At 40.5% G+C, this 23252-nt stretch overlaps 2 protein-coding genes across 2 annotated transcripts; both read left to right on the top strand.

Moving 5' to 3' along the window:
- Nucleotides 1-966: 966 nt before the first annotated feature.
- Nucleotides 967-22793, top strand: LOC105384483 (DNA polymerase zeta catalytic subunit). The gene is made up of 21 exons (XM_048622859.1): nucleotides 967-1122; nucleotides 1223-1344; nucleotides 1560-1688; nucleotides 1953-2047; nucleotides 2247-3031; nucleotides 3113-3293; nucleotides 3368-3465; nucleotides 3547-4793; nucleotides 4913-5026; nucleotides 5191-5875; nucleotides 6264-6455; nucleotides 6756-6876; nucleotides 7262-7506; nucleotides 8375-8532; nucleotides 16344-16481; nucleotides 17119-17256; nucleotides 17868-18058; nucleotides 19022-19249; nucleotides 21185-21293; nucleotides 22012-22113; nucleotides 22510-22793. The coding sequence occupies exons 1-21, from the start codon at nucleotides 1104-1106 to the stop codon at nucleotides 22669-22671; spliced, it is 5259 nt and encodes a 1752-aa protein (XP_048478816.1). The 5' UTR covers nucleotides 967-1103; the 3' UTR covers nucleotides 22672-22793.
- Nucleotides 14115-16029, top strand: LOC125488921. Its single transcript, XM_048622858.1, has one exon. The coding sequence runs from the start codon at nucleotides 14408-14410 to the stop codon at nucleotides 15614-15616; it is 1209 nt and encodes a 402-aa protein (XP_048478815.1). The 5' UTR covers nucleotides 14115-14407; the 3' UTR covers nucleotides 15617-16029.
- Nucleotides 22794-23252: the final 459 nt, after the last annotated feature.

Raw genomic sequence — 23252 nt, 5'->3', positions numbered from 1 at the left:
TTTTCTTTGTTCTTCATCTTGTGTACTCTCACCACTGGAATGGATACTTTCTTCAGTTCTTCTTTTACAGTACTCAAATTAGTATCATTTGGCATTCCTTTGATTATAACTTTTATCTTCCTTTTAGAAGGGTGTCCAAATGTGTGGTAAGGTAGCTTATTCTTATCACAGTACTGAGCCATTGCCTTGTGGTCAGCAAAAGATGGGAACTCTATTTTGGTGTGGTACCGTCCAAGGTATGGCCGGTAGAACTTCATATTCATTTTCAGTAGTTTCTGAGCATGTTCTTTGAAGTCAACAGGTTGGTGAATAAACAATGGCGGTACTTTCATGTCTAGTTTCGGCCATTTTGCTACGAGCGCTGGATCTATAACTTCATTTACCACTGTATCCAGCTCAGTAGTCAGTTTCAGTTCCGTTACCTGGCACTCTTTCATTTCATTTGTTAACTTTTCCATATCTTCCTTTAAATGCGCTTTGCTTGCCATCCGACCGCAAATTAAAAGGATCTATAACCTATAAGTTGTTGATATGTGAAGTTTCTCTTGAAATGCTGTGTCCTTTTGTGTGCGTCTGTGCGAACCGGATTTAACGGCAACCGGCATAAAGGTTTTCGCGGGGACTCGTTTATTGTATGTTTGCTATTGTATTGATTTTTCGAATCAAACCATGAAAATAAAAACTTCCATCACGATTCACGAAACAAAATGCTGCTCTGTGTTAATGTGAGCGTCACTGTCACTAGAATTATGGCGTCAGAATAAGTATGCTATCAAATTGAATATTCTTGATGACGTGAAACCGTGAAACAAAATTGCCTCAGTCTTGATTTCGCTAAACAGATTCCTACCATCATTCATTCAGAACCTAGTGCCTAGAACGAGCTAGGCTAGAACTCTACTCGCCATATTATAGCCAAAGCCAAGGAACATAAAAAGTACAAAAGCCATGCCGAACACACTCTGTGATTGAGATTGACACAGGGCGCACTGACTATGACACTTTTTTGACGTTTCGATTGTTTTGCTTCGAGTTGCACAATGCATGCGTATTTCGTTTAAAGAGTTTTAAAAGTTCTTTCGATCAAATGAAAATCAGCGAATATGTCTTCAACTTTAGGATGTAAGCTATTTTGATTTAAGATAAAGGGCTACCTTGTTTACCTACTTATGTCGGATATGTATACCTATGTAGTGAGTGATTTCCACTTTATTTATTTCAGATTCATCCCAATCAAAACCGGCTTTCTCTGTTAGAATCTTTGTTTGCGATCACTATTCAACTAAACCAGTTCCAGGCGTGGATGTTATTTACTCTGAATTCAGAGGAAGTGATATCAAACAGGTAACTTAACCTAACTGAAGTAAATACTCAACTGCAGATTTTAACCATACTTTATTGACAAAATTAATTGAAACACTTCAAAGTTTGCTAAAGTCCAATTTGTAATAAGTACTATCATTTTAAAATATTTATAAGTAATCCAAAATAGGTATATTGGTTATTTTGTTAAGTAGGTAAGTACTGTATTTTTTATGTAAAAAATGTTTATTTACCAGGTGCCTGTGCTGAGGATTTTCGGGTCTGCCCCTGATGGCCATAAAGCATGTCTGCATGTACATGGGGTGTTCCCATACTTCTATGTGCCATGTCCCGATCCCAATCCTCAACCACAATTCTTGTATCAGGTAATGTTCTGTAGGATGCCATGACAATCACTGTTTATATTTATAAGTACACAATAATCCTTATAGCCTTATTAATAGAGTAAAAAAAGGGTAAAATGTGTGATGAAGCATATTTAACACTTTTAGACTGAGATTTAACACTAACATAATTTTTCATGCACTCAAAAATACATAAACCTAAACTAATTAACGTTTCTACACTTGTGATTCCTCTTTTAGCAATAATAAATTTGATTTTATAATAATTTGTACACACTATTCCAGATGGCAGCAAGTTTAGATAAAGCTTTAAATATTGCACTGAAGCAGGCCACTTCAGCCAACCAACATGTCTACAAGATATCCCTAGTGAAAGGGCTGTAAGTGTTACCTCTTTGTTTTAATTTTATGATTTAGAAGCATAAAATAACATACACAGCTACATGGGAAATTTCTTATAGGATATATAGTTATTTAATAACCTCAAGTGTGCCAATATCTTAAATATTATTCTCAAATCTAAAAACTTCACTTCAAATGTACTGTAGGTATTTTTATAAAGCAAGTCTTATTTTACAGGCCATTTTATGGTTTCCACGACAAAGATCATCTGTTTTTAAAAATATTCTTATACAATCCTGGGTTGATCAAGCAGGCTGTAGACCTGTGTGCTAATGGAGCCATCCTGGGGCAGCCTTTTCAGCCCTATGAGGCACACTTGAACTTCACTATGCAATTCTTTATAGACTTCAACCTGTTTGGCATGAGCAATGTAGACCTGCAAAGTGTGAGCTTCAGGAAAAAACCAGGAAACTCTCAAAATAGTACTGATCCACTAAACTCCTTAGAAGATTCCATGTTGAAATCAGAAAGCATGTGCTTTTATGAAGCTGATTGTGCTGCATCTCATATTATTAATAGACAGAGAATGGATAAAGGAGATGGGATAGAAAATCCAGGATTGAAAGAAATATGGCAGCAGGAGGAAGAAAGAAGGAAACAGTTAAATATTTCTGAGGCATCTAAATCACTATCTCAAGGTCGCATCAAAGCAGAACAAACTGACTCCCATTATAAGTTTGATCAAATATTCAAAATCAAAATGTGTAACTTGGTTAATAAACCGATAGAAGTTGATAGTAAAAATATAAACTTAGATACTTCATATCCAGCCGTAAGTCTAGATGAAACAGGAGTATTCAAAGCTGTGGATATCAGTATGCATTTGCCTGATAAAACACTGGAAGCCACTATGAATGAAACTTTGACTCACCATAATGAAACTCAAGATTTAGATGAAACACTTGTTGATGAAAATATTGCTTTGAATAGCAGCCTTTCAATGCATTATAGTCAAATTCAATGTAAGTATTATGTATGAACTGCTTCTATTCACTATTCATAGTATAGGATTTAAGTTTCTAAAAATATATTTATATTTATAGTGGATAGTGAAGATCTAGATCTGCTGGATGTTCTTAAAGACATGGATGAGAAGACTGTAGAGGAAGACAGTGTAATGGGAACACCAGCAGCAGCTGACGATTTCAATGACAATGATTCTGATGATGCTGAATATTCACAAGTATTCAACGATGATACAGTTCTGCTGGAACAATTCACAAGGTTAGTATGGGTAGCGATTGGACTATAATCCGGAATATTTGGGCTAATAATTTATGATATCATGTTATTTTTAGCAAAAATGATTATGTAGATGAGACTTCCCCAATGTGGAATGATTCGTTTTGGGAAGACGCTAATATACCACAGCTGGATGGGACTTTTGATGATGATCGTAAGTTAATACAATTGAGTTATTTTAATATATTTTCCATTTGTGCGATTGTGGCTATTTCAATAACTTCTATTCCTACAGATGTGAAAAAAGTTAGAAAAAGAAAAATGAGGCCTTTCAAATTGGGTTTATCAAGACCAAAAAATAAAAGGAAAATCACTGTTTCTACATCTGAGGCTACATCAGTTGGATCATCTAACGCAGATCTGAGTGAATCAGATGAAATCGATGCTTCAAGAGAAACTATTGACAGTATCTCAAGTTTGCATTTGAGAAAAGCAATTAAAACCGAACCAAAAAGTCTATTAGAAATATCTGAACTGGATCAAGACTCACAGTTTAGTAATGACTCCATAACAGACCTTGTGAAAAAAGTTACTAATAAGTATGAAAGTAATATAAACTCCTCTAAAGCATATGATTTAAAAAATAATTATGAGTCTATAGCTGGACCATCAAAGTGCAATGCAAAGAAGACTGAAGATAATTCTGACTGTGATAATATAGAATCATGTAATAAATCAGTGGAATCATCCCCAGATGATTTAGGATTTATAAGTTTTTACAATACATCAAAGTTTTTTGATGTGTCTTTAGATGATAAGAGCCCTTTAGTAAAATCGGAAAATGCGGATGAAATAATAATGTTATCAGAAAGAGAAGTAAATAATGTTGAAAGAACACTTCTTTCTGAAGAAGATATAAAACTACATTACAGTGATACCCCGCTTGTATCAAACTTGAACAGTCTAAACATTAAACAGGAATCCCATGTAGCCATAGAAAATAAAGATCATATTATATTAACCCCGAAATTCCGCCCGCCAACCAAGAAATACATCGAATCTTCTCTTGAAAAATATAAAATACCAAGTATAAGAAATCTTGAACCATATTATTCCAATCATAAAGACGTTGGCGACAAGGTAGAAATTGGGCAAATGATAATAAAAGTACAAAGCAAATTATCCCATGATCAGAAACCACTAGACAAAGTTTTGGATACTACAAGTATTGAAGAATGGAGGCAGTTAATGTTCCTCCAAAACAATGAATTTGAAGATGAAAATACTAAACCTAACAATTTGAAAACTTTATTAGCTGGTAATAGACAATGTGTACTTAAACCTATAAAAAGACCTCCTACATCGAAGGAAATCAATGAATGGCTAAAAGCTAAAGATAGCGAAAATCATTTGGAAGTAGATAATACGAATACGTCTGCTCAGATGGATGAAGTCACAAATATTATTGATGACTTGGAAACCTCCCAAGTCATTGGTCTAAATGAACTCGAAACTAGTATTAGTTTGGAAATAGTTGAAAGGGTAAACAAACTCAACATAAATAGTTAACTGACATTTCAAAATTATTAACATTGTGTTTCACATGACTAAATAATTATTATTATTCTTTATTGCACAAATATAAAAAAATATGTTTACAGGATAAAACAAGTTTAAATGAAAGTCTTCAAGTGACTATGCAACCAGACGGGTCATTCTTGTGTTTCGGAAGTGGGCAGCGGGAGAACGAAGTTCCTGAAGTAGCTACAGTTGAAGTAAGTCAAATAATTTGAATAAACAAAATGAAGCAGCTACAGTTGAAGTAAGTCAAATAATTTTAATAAACAAAATGAAGCAGCTACAGTTGTAGTAAGTCAAATAATTTTATTAAAGCACATAACTATCTTATTAATCAATGGTTTGTAATTTAATTTTTCAGATAAATCACATGACCATAATGTTAATAGAAGTACACACAGCTACCAGAGGCGAATACAAGCCAGACCCTTTACTTGACGAAATAGAAGCAGTATTTATTACCATCACGAACGATTCTGCAACTGAACATTTTCCTCAAAAAACTCTCACAAAAATCATTGTAGTAGATGACATGTCTCCACCGAAGAAACTAGACCGATGCGTGTTCAACCAAGACATAAGTTACGTGGACAGTGAAAAGAATATCATTGAGAGTGTTTTAGAGTTGACAAAAGTCCATGATCCAGATATAATGTGTGGGTACGAGACAGAAATGAGCTCGTGGGGGTACATTCTCGACCGCGCCGAGCACTTAGGCTGGGAGATAGTTCAGGAAATTTCTAGAATCAACGAGAAACACCGTCAGAAGCGGTGGCGGGGCGAGCAAAACGACTACGAAAGCCGCGTCATCGGCCGCGTACTTCTAAACGTTTGGCGTTTGTTTCGGCACGAGTTGGCTCTGTCGAGCTACAGTTTCGAGAGCTGTATGTACGAGATCCTGAAGGAGAGGGTCCCTCAGTACAGTCACGCTCAGTTGTCGGAGTGGTGGAGTGATGAGTCGCGGGTGCTGCGCTGGGTGCCCGTCGAGTATTACCTCACCAGGCTGTCCGGGACTGTTCGCATGTTGGAGAAGCTTGATATTATTAGTAAGTTGATTCCTATGCATTCTACTTCTTGTACTTTCTCTACCTTAACCTTAGGGCTATTTAGTCTCTGTCAATGCCACTGCCCGCTTGTTATATTCAGCTAAACACCTTTCTCACTACATTATAATTAATTTGTATGTAGTTAGAACCGACGACCCCCAATGGTCCTGACTTTATTTCAATTTCTTTACTGAAGACCACATGCACTGTCTAGTACGTTTTTCATCATCATCAACTACCTACTCTGCATCTATCACTCAGGCGTGCAAAAGCTCAGATCGCACCCACTTATAAGTTTAAGCAACCGTTGCGCGTTGATACGTCGCTCGCGGAGTTATTATTCTGTGCTCGCGGTTTCCACCGTTTAACACCATACATCACCCCACAGACCGTACCGCAGAGCTCGCGCGTGTATTCGGCCTCCAATGGCTCGAGGTGCTCACTCGAGGCACGCAACTGCGCGTGGAGTCGCTCATGCTGCGGGCAGCGAGGCCACTGAACCTGCTGCCGCTGTCGCCGACGGTCCGCCAGCGCGCCGCCATGACCGCGCCCGACTGTCTGCCGCTCATCTACGAGCCAGGTTAGTAGACTGTAGGCTACCTACGCCCATCTTGTAACAGAATAGAGTAGGCTAACTTTGTACGAGAAACAAGTGGCAAGTTAGAACATTATTATTTGTGTTGTACGTAATTTCTGACAGTATCGTGGTACGTTTTGCTCGAGAAAAGTTACGAAGTCGACGGCCGTTTCATTATTATGTCTACTAATTTTTCGCTCAAAAGTAGCAAATTGTGAACACTAAAGTCTAAAGTCAGTCAGCGGCAAGCAGTTTTCATACCGAAAACGTAACCTTAGAATAAAATATCGTTTCTCTGCGCAGAATCCCGCTTCTACTCTGACCCGGTGATCGTTCTGGACTTCAAGAGCCTGTACCCCTCCATCATGATCGCCTACAACTACTGCTTCTCCACATGCATCGGGAGGGTGCACAACATCAATGGGTGAGAACCTTCATATTATAACCATAAAATTATATGATGATGTCTCTTCCCACAGTGGTTAGCTAGAATTACTGTTACAAGTCTGGTATTTTGGGTCTGACTTCTACTTCTATTTCTTCTACAACTCTATTCTAATTTCAAATATTAGACCGGTTATCACCGGTTGTCAAATGTTGCCATGTAGGCTTTTATATTTAAGAAAATTATATGTATTGATTCAAATAGGTAAAGAACTGTGGTGACAGGAAGCTACCCTGAGGAACACCGGATCATTAAGTAACAGCCATCCACTACTACACATGACCTCTCCTAAGTACACCCATCAACCACAGCCTACACAATTTACCATTGCAATAAAAAAAACTAAACCCTTCACCTCTTACAGGGACGCCCCTTACGAATTCGGCGCATGGCGTCTGCGCATATCCAAAGCGAAGCTCGCAGCGTTATCCTCATCGGACCTCATCCACTGGTCCCCTGTGGGAGTGGGGTTCGTCAAACAGAGCGTCAGACGGGGCGTGCTACCGGCATTATTGAGCCGGATTCTGTCAGCCAGGCAGGCGATCAATAGTAACATGAAGAGGATTACGGATCCCCAGTTGAAGAAATCGGCGCATTCGCGGCAGTTAGGTAAGTTGGCTTTGGTTGTGGATTGTTAGGGTGCTTTGTTTTGTTTGTGGTGTCTGTTGAATACCTGGCCCTGCGGCACGGTTCCGTTATCGACGTCGATAAACTCGTTTGATGCGCTTTCCATTGTCGTTTATCTACGTCAATAAAGGACATGTGAAGTGCAGTAGGGACGGTAACCTAGGCCTTTTTATGTATTTTTAGAACTAAAACTTAACTATACTAACTTATTTAGGGCGGATTCGACCAACGACGAGTAACTTTTTACTCACGAGTAAACTACCAGTTACTCGCGAGTAAGCAGATTTTGCATTCTACCAAACCTGAAACCAAGATAAGTAGCTTATCCCAAGAGTAAAATGTTATACCGCCAAAATTGACCGTGTAACGAGCTTATCCGAGAGTAATTTTGTAATGGCGGCAGCACATCAGCTGATTAGAAAACCGTCATAATGACATATAAACACATCTGTCAAAACATAAACAAAAGTACGTTAAAAGGCAAATTCTCAGAATAACAACAGTGAATAAAATATTAAAACATAAACAATTTTATCCTATAATAATCCATTCAAACTAAGTTGGCATGTCATTTCTATTACATGCTTTGAAACGCAGGTATTTTTATTTTAGTTGCATTACAGTTTCGTTCCTCGTTCATTCAATTAATCATGGTATAACTTGGTAGAATGCAAATGTACTTATCCCAGATATTTACTCGCGTATAAATTTTATTCCGGTATAGTTATTCTCGTGTAAAGGAAGTTTGGACGAATCCACCCTTAAAGTCTAACAACATTAGACGATTTTATATTTTATCTCAAAATAAACATCAACATACAGCTATAAAACCCCGCCTTTTCACCCCCAGGTCTGAAGCTGATAGCGAACGTGACCTACGGCTACACGGCCGCCAACTTCAGCGGTCGCATGCCGTGTGTTGAAGTCGGTGACAGTGTCGTCGCCAAGAGCAGGGAGACTCTGGAAAGGGCCATACAGCTGGTCAACGATGGCGACTGGAATGCTAAGGTAATGATAGGCTATATACAGGGTGTTGTAAAAGTGGTTTAGTAAGCCGACGTAAAAAATCACATGATCAACAAAGTTTTTGCGGAAAAAGCATTTTTTTTTTCTCCGGTTGGACGTCGTAGCGTGAAGACGTGTTTCTTGGTGTCCCAGTTGTTCGAATTATTTTGTGGTTAATATTCGTGCCCCGTAATCATACCAATCTCGGTACCTCCCGTTCTATCTTGGCGGTTGTCCCATAAGCTGTGGCGGCCATATTGAAAAACCATCGGATCTCTCGCTCCCGCAAGTTGGAACTCCTCGGGTGTCGTCGGACTTCGTCGGGCCGGCTACTGCAGTGAAATAAATACAGAAAAGAATCTGCTCCGGTGAGGATCGAACCCGCGGCCCGCTGGACACGAGGTGGGTGCTTAGCCCTCTGAACCAACACTGTGAGCGTTTGCACGGCGAAATATCGCTACACTATCTACTGCTACGGGCCGCGCAGAGCGTTAAGCGGCTGCTACGGGCTACGGAACTGCTACGAGTTTGCTAACTATTCACTTTTTTACAACGCACGAGTGAGACCACGATGTCTACACATAGAACCCCACCTCAATTACTCAAAGGTAAACTAAATACATCTTCTTCTGAGCCTGACCTGTTCTCCAATACACTTTGCGACATCGAAAATGTTTCTTCAAGGGGAAAACGCCCACGCATGGATGAGTCTCCTAACTCACAATACAACCAACCGTCAACTACTGTTGTATTCGAGGACATCAAAAAGGAACTCATGCAAATGCTGTCCTCGTGGAAAATTGAGCATGATCAAACAATTGCATCATGGAGGGCAGAACAGACTTCCACTTTAAACAGGCTGGTTAATGACATGACAGACCTAAGAAAACAGATGCAACAATACTCTAAAACGATCTCTGAAATAGAGAAAGGTATGGAATTCATTAACGAAAGCTATGAGTGCATGAAAACGAAAATAGTTTCCCTGGAAAGAGAAAAGTCAGTAAGCCTGGACCGTATATCTATGTTAGAAAAACAAATACAGGATATTCAAACTATCTCCCGTCCTACAAGTGTAGAGATAAGGAACGTTCCTTTGTTTGAGAAAAATAATGAGACCCACAACGCACTAGCATCTATAGTTCAATCTATTGGGAAAACCGTAGATATGGAAGTGCAAACATCCGACCTTCGTGACATATACCGAGTGCCTACTAGGCCTGGTGTTTCCACAAGTCCATCGGCGATTGTAGCTGACTTCAACTCCGCGAATATGAGAAACGAGTTTTTGTCGTGTGTACGGCGCTTTAATAAGTCTCAAAATCTACAAGACAAACTGAACTCAGAATTGCTCTCTATGCCTGGCAAAAAAACACCTATCTATGTTGATGAACGTGTAGCACCATCCTTAAAAAAATTACTGTATACTGCACGAAAAGCCGCTAAAGAAAACCAATATACCTGCTGGCATTCAAATGGCAAGATATTTATCCGAAAAAATCAAAACGAGAAACCTATCCGCATTCTATCCGAGCACAATTTAAGTGATATCATGAATAAGCAGTGACTAGTTCAAGAAATTTCACTTGTTGTAATGCATGTATTTTATATTTTAGTATATTGTCGTAGTTTTAAGCCTCTTCCTATTCAAACTTTACTAACACAAACTTACATACACATACATCACACCTACACCATAATTAATGTCCACAGATGTTCAAAACAGTTTTCTCCAGTAGTTCCATTGCTAATTATTGTAAACTTCAAAAGATATTCATATGTACATACCCATTGCACTCTACCTTTTCTTGACTCCAAGATTGACTACAAACGATTTAAAAATATAATCAATGGCTAGCGTAAACTTAAAAAACATTTCGAACGAGATTGAAGATTTTTCTGTTGCAGAAGCACACACTTCTGAGCCTGAAAAATGTTCCACGTTTATCACACAGTCACATAAAGACTTAAATATTATACACACTAATATTAGAAGCATAAATAAAAATTTTAATCAATTTATCGCGGTTTTATCGACGACTAAAATTAGCTACGACCTTATTATTATGACGGAATGTTGGCTTACGGACTCTTTATCTATTCCTACTCTTCAAGGCTACAATTCCTTTCATTCATTGAACAATCCTATACAAAATGACGGGGTCGTGCTATATGTCAAGGAATCTCTAAATTGTAAGATACAGGAACCCGATTTCTCAGATGCTAACTGTCTCATATGTACCATAAATAACTATGCATTTGTGTGTATCTATCGCTCCCCATCCTATAAGGATCTAACTAAATTCTATTCCAGCATGGAAAATGTGATTTCTTCTTTGAGTCAGTTCAAGAATATAGCATTCATAGGCGATATTAATATAGACATAAAATCAACCAGTAAAGACAAAAATTATCATGAATATTTAACACTTGCTGCCACTTTGGGACTATTACCGGCTCATATATTTCCGACTCGTTTAACAAACTGCCTCGATCATATATTATTGAAAACCAAAGATCCTGCCAAAGTTATCATTCTTAAATCGGTAACTACTGATCATTTGCCTGTAATGTTAAACTTAAAGTCTAGCAGCATCAAAAAATCGTCAACGGTCGGTGTAGCTCAGCGAATAAATTATGACGCGATAAAAAAAGAGCTGGACCAAACCGACTACTCTTCAGTAATGAAAGAGACTGATGCTAACGATGCCACAAATTCACTCATAAACCTTATACAACCTATTATAAAAAAACATACAAGAAATACTAAAATCAAAAAGAGCCAAAAATTAATCAAACCTTGGATGACAACTGGTCTTCTACGCTGCATCCGCCATCGAGATAAAATGCACTTTAAACTAAAGAAAGAACCTAATAATGAAATTCTTCTAACAACGTACAAGCGCTACAGAAATTTCTGCAACAATCTAATTAAAAAAATAAAGAGAGCCTATGATAAAAACTTATTTTTGGAGTCCAAAAACAATATTAAAGCAACCTGGAACGCTATTAAGTCTATTAACAATACAAATTGTGGTAAGCAAAAAACATCTGAACTTTTAAATATAAACCCCGTCCCATCAGTATCTGTTGGTATGGTGAACCAAGCTTTTGTTAACGTTGGTAGAGATTTGGCATCTAAGATCTCCCCTTGTGCCCAGAGACCCTCAACGCCCAAATATGGTTTATCCTCCCCTATCGGTAACTCACTTGTTATTCTTCCAGTTGATAATGCTCAAGTGGAGCGACTCGTAAAGAGCCTTCGCTCCAATTGTGCGACAGGCTGGGATGATATTCCAGCAAAAATTCTCAAGAACTCCTCAGACGTTCTTGTACCACCCATCACACATCTCTGTAACCTTGCCATAAACAGCGGAATTTTCCCACTAGCTCTAAAAAACGCTATCGTGCACCCCATTTATAAAAGCGGAGATAAAGAAAGTGTCACAAATTACCGGCCTATTTCTGTTTTAAGCTCCATCTCTAAAATTCTTGAGCGTATATTAAATAACTGCCTAACGGAGTACCTCGACAAATATCACATAATAGCAAGAAACCAATATGGATTCAGAGCTGGTGTTTCCACAGAAGATGCCGTTGCTGACTTCTCCTGCGCAGTCGTGAGTAAACTGGACAAACAATTTAAATGCTACGGTATTTTCCTCGATCTGTCGAAGGCTTTCGATACTGTGTCTGTACCCATCCTCATGACCAAACTGGAACAGATCGGAATACGTGGTATTACACTCCAACTTTTCTGTGACTACCTCACTGACCGATCACAGTGCGTCAAGATTGACTCCTATGTCAGTAAAAATGAACCCTTAAGTTACGGCGTTCCTCAAGGGAGTATTCTGGGTCCAACACTTTTCCTGGTCTACATCAATGATCTGTGCACGCTAAAAATGCCTAATACTGAGATATTTACATATGCAGACGACACTGCGCTCCTTATCTATGATGTGGACTGTGAAAGTGCCAAATTGAGAGCTGTATCTTCCCTAAGAGTGGTAATGGAATGGTTATCATCAAATTTGCTAACACTCAACCTTAGTAAAACACAATACCTCTGTTTTAATATATCTAACCGTGTAAAGCAAAATAGTGATCTCCGTATAAAGGCCCACTACTGCTCCACCTCAACTAATTGCCAATGCCCAACTATTGGTAAAACTGACAGTATACGATACCTAGGGGTCATACTGGATGACAAACTGAATTGGGGTTCGCATATAAACAGCCTCTGTAAGAGAGTCAGAAGACTGTTCTATTTGTTCAAGAATCTTCGTCACTGTCTTGACAAAGAAACTCTGATTACAGTCTACAAAAGTTTATGTGAGTCTATTCTGTCATACTGTATTCCAATATGGGGTGGCACTTACAAGACCTATATGTTACCTCTGGAACGGGCGCAAAGAGCGGTTTTGAAGGTTTTATTGTCCAAACCAAGAGACTACGCTACCGTGAAAGTATATTCTGAAGCGCAAGTCCTTACTGTGAGACAAATATACCTTCTCAGGACTGTGTTGCGCCGCCACTCATACCTTCCCTTGGATGCCAAAGTGCTAAACAGACGACAGGGTTTTTCTGTTTGCGAGTTAAAAAGTTGTCGTACGGTATTTGCCCATAGCCAATTGGATAACCTTAGCTCGAGAGTATATAATAAAATAAATAAAAGTTTGCACATTTACCCCCTTAATAAATTTGAAATTAAATGTAAATTAAAAAGCTGGCTATCAGACTTATCATATGAAGAGACTGAGAAGCTCCTGACTATGACTTCATGATAACATAACTAAAAATACCTTGCAATCAAAATACTTTTTCCATAAATTATGTATCAACTGCATCGCTCTACTCTATAACATTACTCCATACTCACATCACACATACACACACACACACACACACACAAACACACACACACACACACACACACACACACACACATACACACTCAGAGTCATACACTTACAACTTAGGCACACACTCTTATTTTAATCCTAAATCAAGTTACGGCGTTACTTAAATTTATTTTGTATAAGTACCTACTACTGTTTCATTATATCGGAGAAACATCATAACCCTATAATACAGGATCATTCCTAGCTTAGGGTTATGATGGTTCAACTCACAACGCATTTGTACAACCTATTTTGTCTAGATTAAGTCTGTAACGTTGTTGCTATTTTTTATTGAAATAAACTTTTTTATTTATTTATTTATTTTTATTCCGCATATTTTTAAAGTCGTATTAAGTTGATTAGAAGATCCCCGTTTTGGCTTACTATACCTACCTAAACTTTATTTTCAACACCCTGCGTATACTTATTTATAAGATACGAAGTCGGGTCAGATTTCCCGGTTCAATACCGGGATAAAAAGTACCGCATAGTTTTTAATAGAAGAAATCCGTTTTTAGTTTTAAAGATCTAATACATACATAGGTACAGACATATGCTATAAGCATTTTGCTGCATACTATGTAGGTATGATGTGATAGTTGGTAGGTTCTATCTATTAAAATTAATTGCCTTGATAAATACTTTTTTCCCCGTTCAAAGCCATTTTACTAATTGAAAACTTTCTTCGTGATTAATTCACTTAACGCTTCATACATAGTAGGTGCTTAGATAGCTATATGGTGCGTAATGTGACATACCACTTGAACTAATTTGATTGATATTACATTATTCATGGCAACCTTCCCGAAATGTACACATATTGACGGACAGTTTCATAAATTACAATTATAATTCATTAGCTTACACGTGGGTGGTGAAGGCATGGATCTTATAGTTTTTTTTAGCTCAAACATTAACATAGAGCCTTCAATGAGAGAGTTGATGTTGAGATGATTTAAATCAATCTAAAAACTATGCAAAAGTTCACATATAGAAACAAAATACGACCCTTAAAAAATGAACCGGAAGCCAAAAACATTTTCAATATATTAGCTTGTATAAAACCGTTTGTGTACATAGAATATATTTTCTTCCTATTTCGGTTTCGAATAGTTAACAATGAAATAAAACCGATCAAATTGCGCATGAAACTGACCACTCTGACTGTATCAATCCTTTACGTGTACTGTTTTGGACGATATCTTGTTGTTCCATACGGCGATAATGACCCACGAATATACGTATTCTTTCTGGGGAAGTTGCCTTCGGTGTTTATGTTGATGCAATGTGTGGCGGCGGCCGTGTCCACTGCGTTTCTCTACAGCGAAGCCAACGTTCGAATAGTAGTCGACTTGGCGCGAGTAGATGCCTCACTCTATCTCAAGAATAACCACAAAATGTACGTCAGACATCGACGATTGGCTAAATTCGCCGTGGGCTGCCTAATCCTTGGCCACATAGCGTATAACGCTAACATTTACATAAACCAAGACAGCGTCATCATCAACTGTCTCCTCACATGGCCGGTGTTTGTATTCCACGACGAGCAATACATGTTCTTCGGCTGTATAGTCAGCATGATCGACGGACGGTTGCAAATTATCAACGAAAATATCGAGAAGATTATTAAGAGGAAAAACGACAAAACTGTTGTGGCCACCCTCAACTTTGAAGAGTTTCCCAAAAAGTTTGAAGTGAGAGGGTTGTCGTTGGTGTACGATATGATCGCGAGAGTGGTGGCTTCCATCAACGAGGCATTCAACTTGAGTCTACTACTGAGCATCATCACTACATTTGCCTTCATGGTGGGGACTATACTGACTTCGCTGGTGTATTTCCGGTTTGCGAAAGGAGACAAGCACAGTATGGGACCTTTAATCATGAGTGTTGTTTGGGCAATAGGCGGTCTCTCCAACATTGGCATGATAAGTTATGTATGCGAGAGTTTACAGAAGACCCGTAGGAAGACTATGCGTTTGCTGAATGAGATTATTATGGACTACGGTTTCCCCGGCACCGCTAGGAGTGAGGCCAAGAGTTTTATGGAACTGTTAAATGCGTGGCCTCTTCAGATGAGCATATACCACATGGCGACTATAGACACATCTCTGGTACTCAAGGTCATGTCTGCTAGCACCACGTATCTGATTGTTATTGTGCAAATGTCGCACATATTTGAATGACTAATTAACCCTTCTGCGTGCCTGTTTGACTATTTCAATACTATGTTCATTAGGTTTAGTACAATATACCTTGATTTAACTAAAGTGTTTTATTTATCTGTATTCTATTTATAGTTAGTAACCCACACAGCTAGGTTTATAGGATTAGTACATCTCTAGTCCCTGCACTACCGGAGGTTGGTGGTCAAGCTCTGCATATTCCTCTCTATTCTTCGCTAAGCGCATCAGCTGTTTTACGCTGGCCACTCCCGTTCATCCTCTTATATTACGGAGCCACGACTTACTCCTTACGCACACGCGTTTTTTCCCCTCCCTTAGTACGACATACATACCACAAATTCGCCAACTTTCGTTAAAAATAAATGTATCGATGCAGTTATAGCAGCTAGGTACGTATCATTGAAGCGATTTTTCTAAAGACACTGAAATGAAATGAAATCGTTTATTTTTTTGACGTAGAATGTTAGAATTACTTGTCAAAAGTCATAATCTACCACCATTTCACTACACTCTATCTATATCATCATTGGCCACTGCATCTTGACAGATGATTGTTACAGCGGCTGCGGGTTTTGAGAGCCACTTTTCTTACATGATTGAACCAGGCCTATATGGGCCTTACACTGCTTGCCACATCAGTCATAGGCGTAACTCGGGTTTGGCGATGCTTCCAGATCTATCGATATCTATATATAACATAGTATAACCCCTACGTATCTCTCATCAGGTGATCTACGGCGACACGGACTCCATGTTCGTGCAGGTCCCGGGCGGCACCCGGGCTGAGGCGTGGCGCATCGGCCGCGAGATCGCCGACGCTGTGACGGCTGATAACCCCTCGCCTGTAGCACTGAAGTTGGAGAAGGTAAGCTTCAAAACAGGGCGTAGAATAAATCCCTATACCTATACCAAGGGACTGAAGAATCTAGCCGCTGAATCTGAGCTTAAATTTTGGTGCCTCGGAGAAGATATCCAAATCAATTAAACATTCATCCACTCATCTATCTTGGAGTATAGCACTGTTTTAAAAATGATCACAATAAGGGCTTTTTAACGCACCTATTCTGAGAGTGGCGACTATCCTGTAGATGGCTCTCTCGAGTGGAAACCCCCGGTCAGTTGATCTACGGCGACACGGACTCCATGTTCGTGCTGGTCCGAGGCGTGGCGCATCGGCCGCGAGATCGCCGACGCCGTCACGGCTGATAACCCCTCGCCTGTAGCTCTGAAGCTGGAGAAGGTGAGGTGGAGGATTGATGAGCTGGAGGAAGGGTTAATTGTTTTGGATATCATCCCCGACACACTGAAATGTAAGCACAGATTCAGCGGCTAGGCTAGGAGGCACCCGTTAGAAAATTATCACAATAAGGGCTTTTAAATGAAGTTCGTGTACGTTGCTCTCTCGAGTGGATCCTTTGTACATTATAATGTCCCTTTTCATAATAGTATTTATCGTAATCCACTGACTTCTCCATTGTCTTACCCTAACCCCCTCTACCCAGGTATACCAACCCTGCATCCTGCAGACCAAGAAGCGCTACGTGGGCTACATGTACGAGAGCCCCGAGCAGCTAGTTCCGATCTACGAGGCCAAGGGCATCGAGACCGTGCGTCGCGACGGCTGCCCTGCTGGCGTGGCCGTGAGTTAACCTACTTAAGACCAGTGGCAAGCACAGAGAAAATCAAAAGTTGACCTTTGCATCTACAACCAAGCCTATCTCTGCCGCCGGCTGTCAAGGTTACTGTGCGAGCGTGACGGCACTTTGAGTGTGCGCGTGCGACAGAGACAATATAAAAAGGGCAATGCCCGGTTTTCGCTGTGTTTAGCACCTGTCCTTTACCTAATGGTGTATGAATTATCACATCTGCCAAAGAACCGATAACCGATGGGGTAAACGTGTTCTGGAGTAGCGACCGCGATTAGTCATACCGTATGACAGCTATATGAAGTGACAACTTGTGAAAGGTGACTGACAATGATCGGATGCGGATAGGTAGGTATAGATCGCACCCAGTGGCGTGGTTTGGGAGAGGGCAACGTCCGGCTGATGATCATGATGATTTATGAATGAGAACATACACAAAAAAGAGATCTTCAAAAAGTATTAAAAAAAAGTAAAGATTTTTTTTTACGAATTTAGTTCCAATTTGATGGTCCGCACTATTTTGGTTTCTAATCCGTTTTAAAACCGAGACAATTGCTCTTATGTATTGATTCCAACCCAATATATTACCCTCTTTCCTCCCCCAGTTGCTGCGCTCATCCCTCTGCACCCTATTCGACACGGGTGACCTATCCCTAGTCAAGAGTAACGCACTACAAGTCCTGTCCCGGCTGGGGGCCGGGACGCTGCCCCCGCCGCGGCTGTTCCTCACCAGGGAGTACCGTGGCGCCCCCCAGTACAGGGCGGGGGGCGCCGCGCCGCCCATGGAGATCGCCAAGTTAGTGACTCATTATGGATACTAGAAGTCATAGGTGCAGTGTGCTAAAGACACTTTTTAGGTAGGTGAATGTCAAAACCGAGTAACGCCATTGGTAAGTGCTATGCAACTGGATCCCTATTCATGTAAGTATTACAGCATAAACGCGTTCGGAATGCTCTCTTAGCATTGCTAGAAATTGGCCCCTCCTATTCTTTTCAGCTAGACGTTGTCAAACGCTATCGCTGGACCAAACTAGGGTTAGTCACTACGGTTTAAGCATCTAGCACCCTATATATACGGGCGACGTTAGTGCATTTATAAATACCTATGACAGCTTTTAAGGTCACGGCGCCATGGAGATTGCCATGTTAGTGTCATTATTACTCATGAAAAAATAAGCGCAGTGTGCTGAAGACACTTATTTGGTGTAGTTTGAGGAGCCAGAGGAATGTCAAAACCGCGCAAGGTCATTGGTGCGCGCTATGCCTCTCGGTCGCTATTCGTCTATTGCAGCAAGAACGCTTCCGGAATGCTCTCTTATCATTCGATTATAAATGCATCATCCACCATCCACTGCTAGAAATTAGCCCCTCTCTAGGAGCGCTTATCCTTTCCAGCTAGCCGTTGTCAACCGCTATCGCTAGACTAAACAAGAGTTAAGTCACTATGGTTTAAGCATGTCGTACCCTATTCGACGTCTCGCTAGTCAAGTCTGTTGCAGTGCAAGTCCTGTCCCGACTACTGAAGGGCTAGCACGGGGCCCATTTAAGACGTGACAAAAGTTTTGCATCGCGCTCACTCACCTCGCACAGTCTAAAGAGTGAGCGCGACGGAGAACTTTTGTCACGTCTTAATTGGGCCCCGTGCTAGCCCAACTGGGATCGGTACTTTCTGAAATCAGTCCTTTAGTATTTGACAAAACCTACATACCATTTATTTCCCAACACCCTCAGTATTACAACCTACTCCTTCTCCCCCCAGTCGCCTGCTAGCACGCGATAGGCGCGCGGCCCCGCGTGTCGGCGAGCGCGTCGCCTGGTTGGTCACGTCCGGCGCGCCCGGCCTGCCATTGGTCAAGCTGGCGAGGACTCCCGAAGAGCTACGGAAAGACCCGACTCTGCGCCCGCACATCGCGTACTATGCGACTAGAGTGCTGCTGCCGCCGCTGCATCGGTGTCTGTCGCTGTTGGGTGTTAATGTGTTTAAATGGTGAGTTATGTTATAATAATATGTACCTGATGCTTACTCCTCCCATGTACCTATCAGGCTATATTTCATCGTTTCATACGCCTCATCAGCAAGTCCTTGTAGCAGATCTCATTTACCTCCTTGATTTCATTAACCCTCACTAAATTCGTTATTATTAGTTATTACTACGAGTAAAGGTTGATTTTGGCTAGTTTCTCCTACGTCGCTGACTGCCCAGCCCAAGTTTCGCCAGACGGTCTGCTCAACCTATTCAGTCAGAGGCAGACGCTTATCAGACTGGCCAATCCTTTCACCTCGTCTATAGCTGGGCGCGATAAGAAGCTACATTTGCGATACTATTTTTATGTAGCATGTAACGTACGACGTACATTCTATTATTATTATTATTATTTAATTCTTTATTGCACAAATATATAATAAATGCACAAAAGGTGGGCTTAATGCTAAGAGCATTTTCTACCAGCCAACCTACAGGAGGTACAGGAAAACTGGTAAAAAGATGCGCAAAAAAAAAAAAATGAAAGAACTAAAAACGTCACTTAATAATTATCTAAATATATATAATAAAAATACATTATAATACTTATATATATTTATATAAAGGATACATAACTACAGTCGTTTGCAATAGAAACCAGCAATCATGTAAACAAATATGGCGGACTGACATTGACAGCGTATTGTTTATGCCCATAGTGATGTCATAGTGTTCTAATTAGATTAAATATATAAGCCATAGACTATAAAATAAAACTGATTATATATAAAAAAGTGTTTATTAAAACAAATTTAAATCTTCGTCTTCGTCATCATCACTATCAGAAGTGTCGCCGGTGACCGTAATTATAAATGGAACCACTATGTCATCGCTTGCCATGTCTAAAATGCCGTCGAGCTTTTTCATTTCTTCCTCTTCCTTTTTTAGTTTTGGTTAATTATATTAAGCTCTTGAATTTTTTTTAAATTGTATTCAAATAATATTAAATTAAAATAATTTATTAAATTAAAAATAAAAGATAACTTCAGATTACGAACAACACTAACTTTTCAATGACTTATAGAGTTCGATGAGTAAAAAACTAAGATGACAGCTTGTCAAATACTTCGAAATTTTTACGTTGCAAATGTTTTAACAAATTTAACTTATAAATACAAGTTAAATCGTGTTGAAGATAATGTGAAAACAATGGTGTGTTCGTTGAAATCAGACTATGTTCATAAATTGATCGAAAATGTATGTGATTACGGAGTAATCGTGACAATTTGGTTTGTTTACATGATTGCTGGTTTCCATTGCAAACCAATATATAATAGGTATGGAATGAAAATAATATAATATATAATAATAATATAATAACCAGGCAGGTACACGAAAATGCTATCTATTTAAGTTGCTCAGATAATGAGCGCGGGTTAATCGCTTGAAGATATTGCGAGAAGGGGCTTTTCTAATGTTCTCGGGAAGATTATTCCATAGGCGAACGGCGGTGACAGCGAAGGAGTTAGACATAAAACCAGAATGGAAAGAGGGGAGTGCTAAAAGATTATTATGGGAGGAACGGAGATGACGTGTGTGAGTGTCAGAAAGAAAATCGAACATGGATTTAAGGTAGGAGGAGTATTTGGCTCGTGGAGAACGGAGAAAAGGAGACATAGGACACGAAGATTCCTACGATCACGAATGGGGAGCCATTTTAGCTGTGAACGGTACTGAGAAACGTGATCATATTTACGTAGCCCAAAAACCAAACTATACACTTAAGACGCGACGAGTGAATCATTTCACTACTCCCAGCAGCGCCCAACATCTCATTGGTCACGTATGTTGTTGTTGCAGTCCTATGGCACCCCAGAGGTGCAGAGGGTCTCCACTAACGTCCGCCACTTCCGCCTATCTTCCGTCACATATAATTTTCCTCAATGTTACTGTCGCAGGTGGTCGGAGCTGGGCTACGGGCGCGAGGCTCAGCAGGCGGCGCCGGCGGGCGCCATCTCGCGCTACCTGGGCCGCCGGCGGTGCGCGCGCTGCGGCGCCCGGACGCAGGTCAGAAACAGACCTTATGTCGTAGCAACAGAGCTCATTCCAGGTGGTCGGGGCTGGGCCGCCGGTGGTGCGCGCGCTGCGGCGCCCGCGCGCAGGTCAGAAACAGACCTTATGTCGTAGCAGCAGAGCTCATTGCAGGTGGACGGAGCTGGGCCGCCGGCGGTGCGGTCAGAAATAGACCTTATGTCGTAGCAGTAGAGCTCATTCTAGGTGGACGGAGCTAGGTACTGCATCTGGCCTGTGCGGCGCGGCGCCCGGGCGCAGGTCAAAGCGAGTAGACCGGGCTCCACAAGGGCTAGTACGGGGCGCATTTAAGACGTAGGAACCTAACAAAAGTTCTCCGTCGCGCTCGCTCTTGAGGCCGTGTGATATGAGTGAACGCGATACAAAACTAATGTCACGTCTTAAATGCGCCGCGTGCTAGCCCTTCAGCTGTTTACAATACTAAATACCTAACATCCTATTTATCCTGATTTGAATTTTTATTCAGGCCTATTTTAGTCATGTATTAGGCCTTACATTGCGGACTAGTGAGTGGAATCGGAATAAGTTAACTGAGGGTGTTATGGAGCTCCTTGAGAGGCCTATCTCCAACAGTGGACTTGGTTGAGCTGATGAAAAAAAAAGTTTACTCGAAAAACTTACCGCCTACATTCTGCTTATATGCGTTGGTTTTTAGTATAATAAATAGGCTAATGATGATAATATTTCCCTGCAGTACTCCCTGTGCACGGCTTGTGCTTCACACCCGCAGCAGCCGGTGGCGGCGCTACACACTCGCCTCAACGTCGCCTCCACACACTTGCAACAGTGTGCACAGGTATAATCTTTGCAAGGCAGTTGCAATCGTGAACCATCTAATTTTATACATTTGATTTTGCTAGGTGACTCAGGAAGGCCTTTTGAGCAAGATTTGTTCTACGTCTTTTTAATTTGCCCAAAAAATATTGCTTTACGTGATTTTTTCAATGACAAGCCAATTTTTTTGAGAATTTTCTAAAGACATAAATAAAAATTTATATTTTTTTGTTTGCTGTCTTGCTTCGACAGTATACGGACAGAAAGAGCCAGACATTAGACTTAATGTCTACAATAGCTTTAAGTTCCTTTCTGCAACTCGGCTTGAGTCTCGAAGTCACGAATCGGTTCACCACTTCACTCCGAAACGGTCGAACCTATTTTCGTTTAGTTTTCCTGACGGCAGTTTAATTTCCAGATCTGCGCCTCATGCTGCGGGCACGCCGCCGGCGCTTGCTGCGTGAACACTCACTGCCCCGTGCTGTGGCGACGCATAGCGGCTCAAGGACAACTCACGCAGGCACAAGATGTAGTGGGGGAACTGCCGCACCCACTGTGCCGGGAGGCGTTGCAGTTTTAGTCACAGCTTTTGAAGACAGCTTTTGGAAGCAGTAAAGGAGACAAACACACATACATACTAACGAGGTGTTGCAAAAGTGTCAAGGTGTTGCATAGTAGCCGAATGTGGGTTACTCTGTACAGAATGATGAACAACTTAAGCTCTACGGACTTTTGTAAATTAGTCAAAATGCGGTCACGCACTGCCCGGTGCCGTGGCGGCGCATAGCGGCTCAAGGACAGCTCACGCAGGCACAAGATGTAGTGGGGGAACTGCCGCATCCACTGTGCCGGGAAGATTTACAGTTTTAGTCAAGGAGAAAGAGGACACATACACACAAGGTGTTGCAAAAGTGGTTATAGTAGCCGAATGGGGCAGACTTAGCTCGTCATTCTGAACAACTTATGCTCTACGACTTTTGTAAATTATTATTAAGTATAAAAGTTTATTAACACCCTGTGTACCTAATCCGCTGCAGGATGCTCTTGAGACCATGTTAGTAACTTTGCTTGATTATTAAAACTTTGATCATGTTTTGTTATTTTGTTATCTGTGATAATAAATATTTATAAAAATAAAAGTGAATTTACATTGTACATACC

The sequence above is a fragment of the Plutella xylostella genome, chromosome 9, assembly GCF_932276165.1.
Source record: "Plutella xylostella chromosome 9, ilPluXylo3.1, whole genome shotgun sequence".
Lineage (NCBI taxonomy): Eukaryota > Metazoa > Arthropoda > Insecta > Lepidoptera > Plutellidae > Plutella > Plutella xylostella.
This window is presented reverse-complemented; position numbering and strand designations above follow the sequence as displayed.

Excerpts from the sequence above, each read along its gene's own strand:
- LOC105384483 (XM_048622859.1), top strand. Across the intron at positions 16,482-17,118 it reads TAGCACTGAAGTTGGAGAAG|GTATACCAACCCTGCATCCT; the intron begins GTAAGCTTCAAA and ends CCCTCTACCCAG. Across the intron at positions 21,294-22,011 it reads GCTGCGGCGCCCGGACGCAG|TACTCCCTGTGCACGGCTTG; the intron begins GTCAGAAACAGA and ends ATTTCCCTGCAG.
- LOC125488921 (XM_048622858.1), top strand. The coding sequence starts at position 14,408 with ATGCAAAAGTTCACATATAGAAACAAAATACGACCCTTAAAAAATGAA.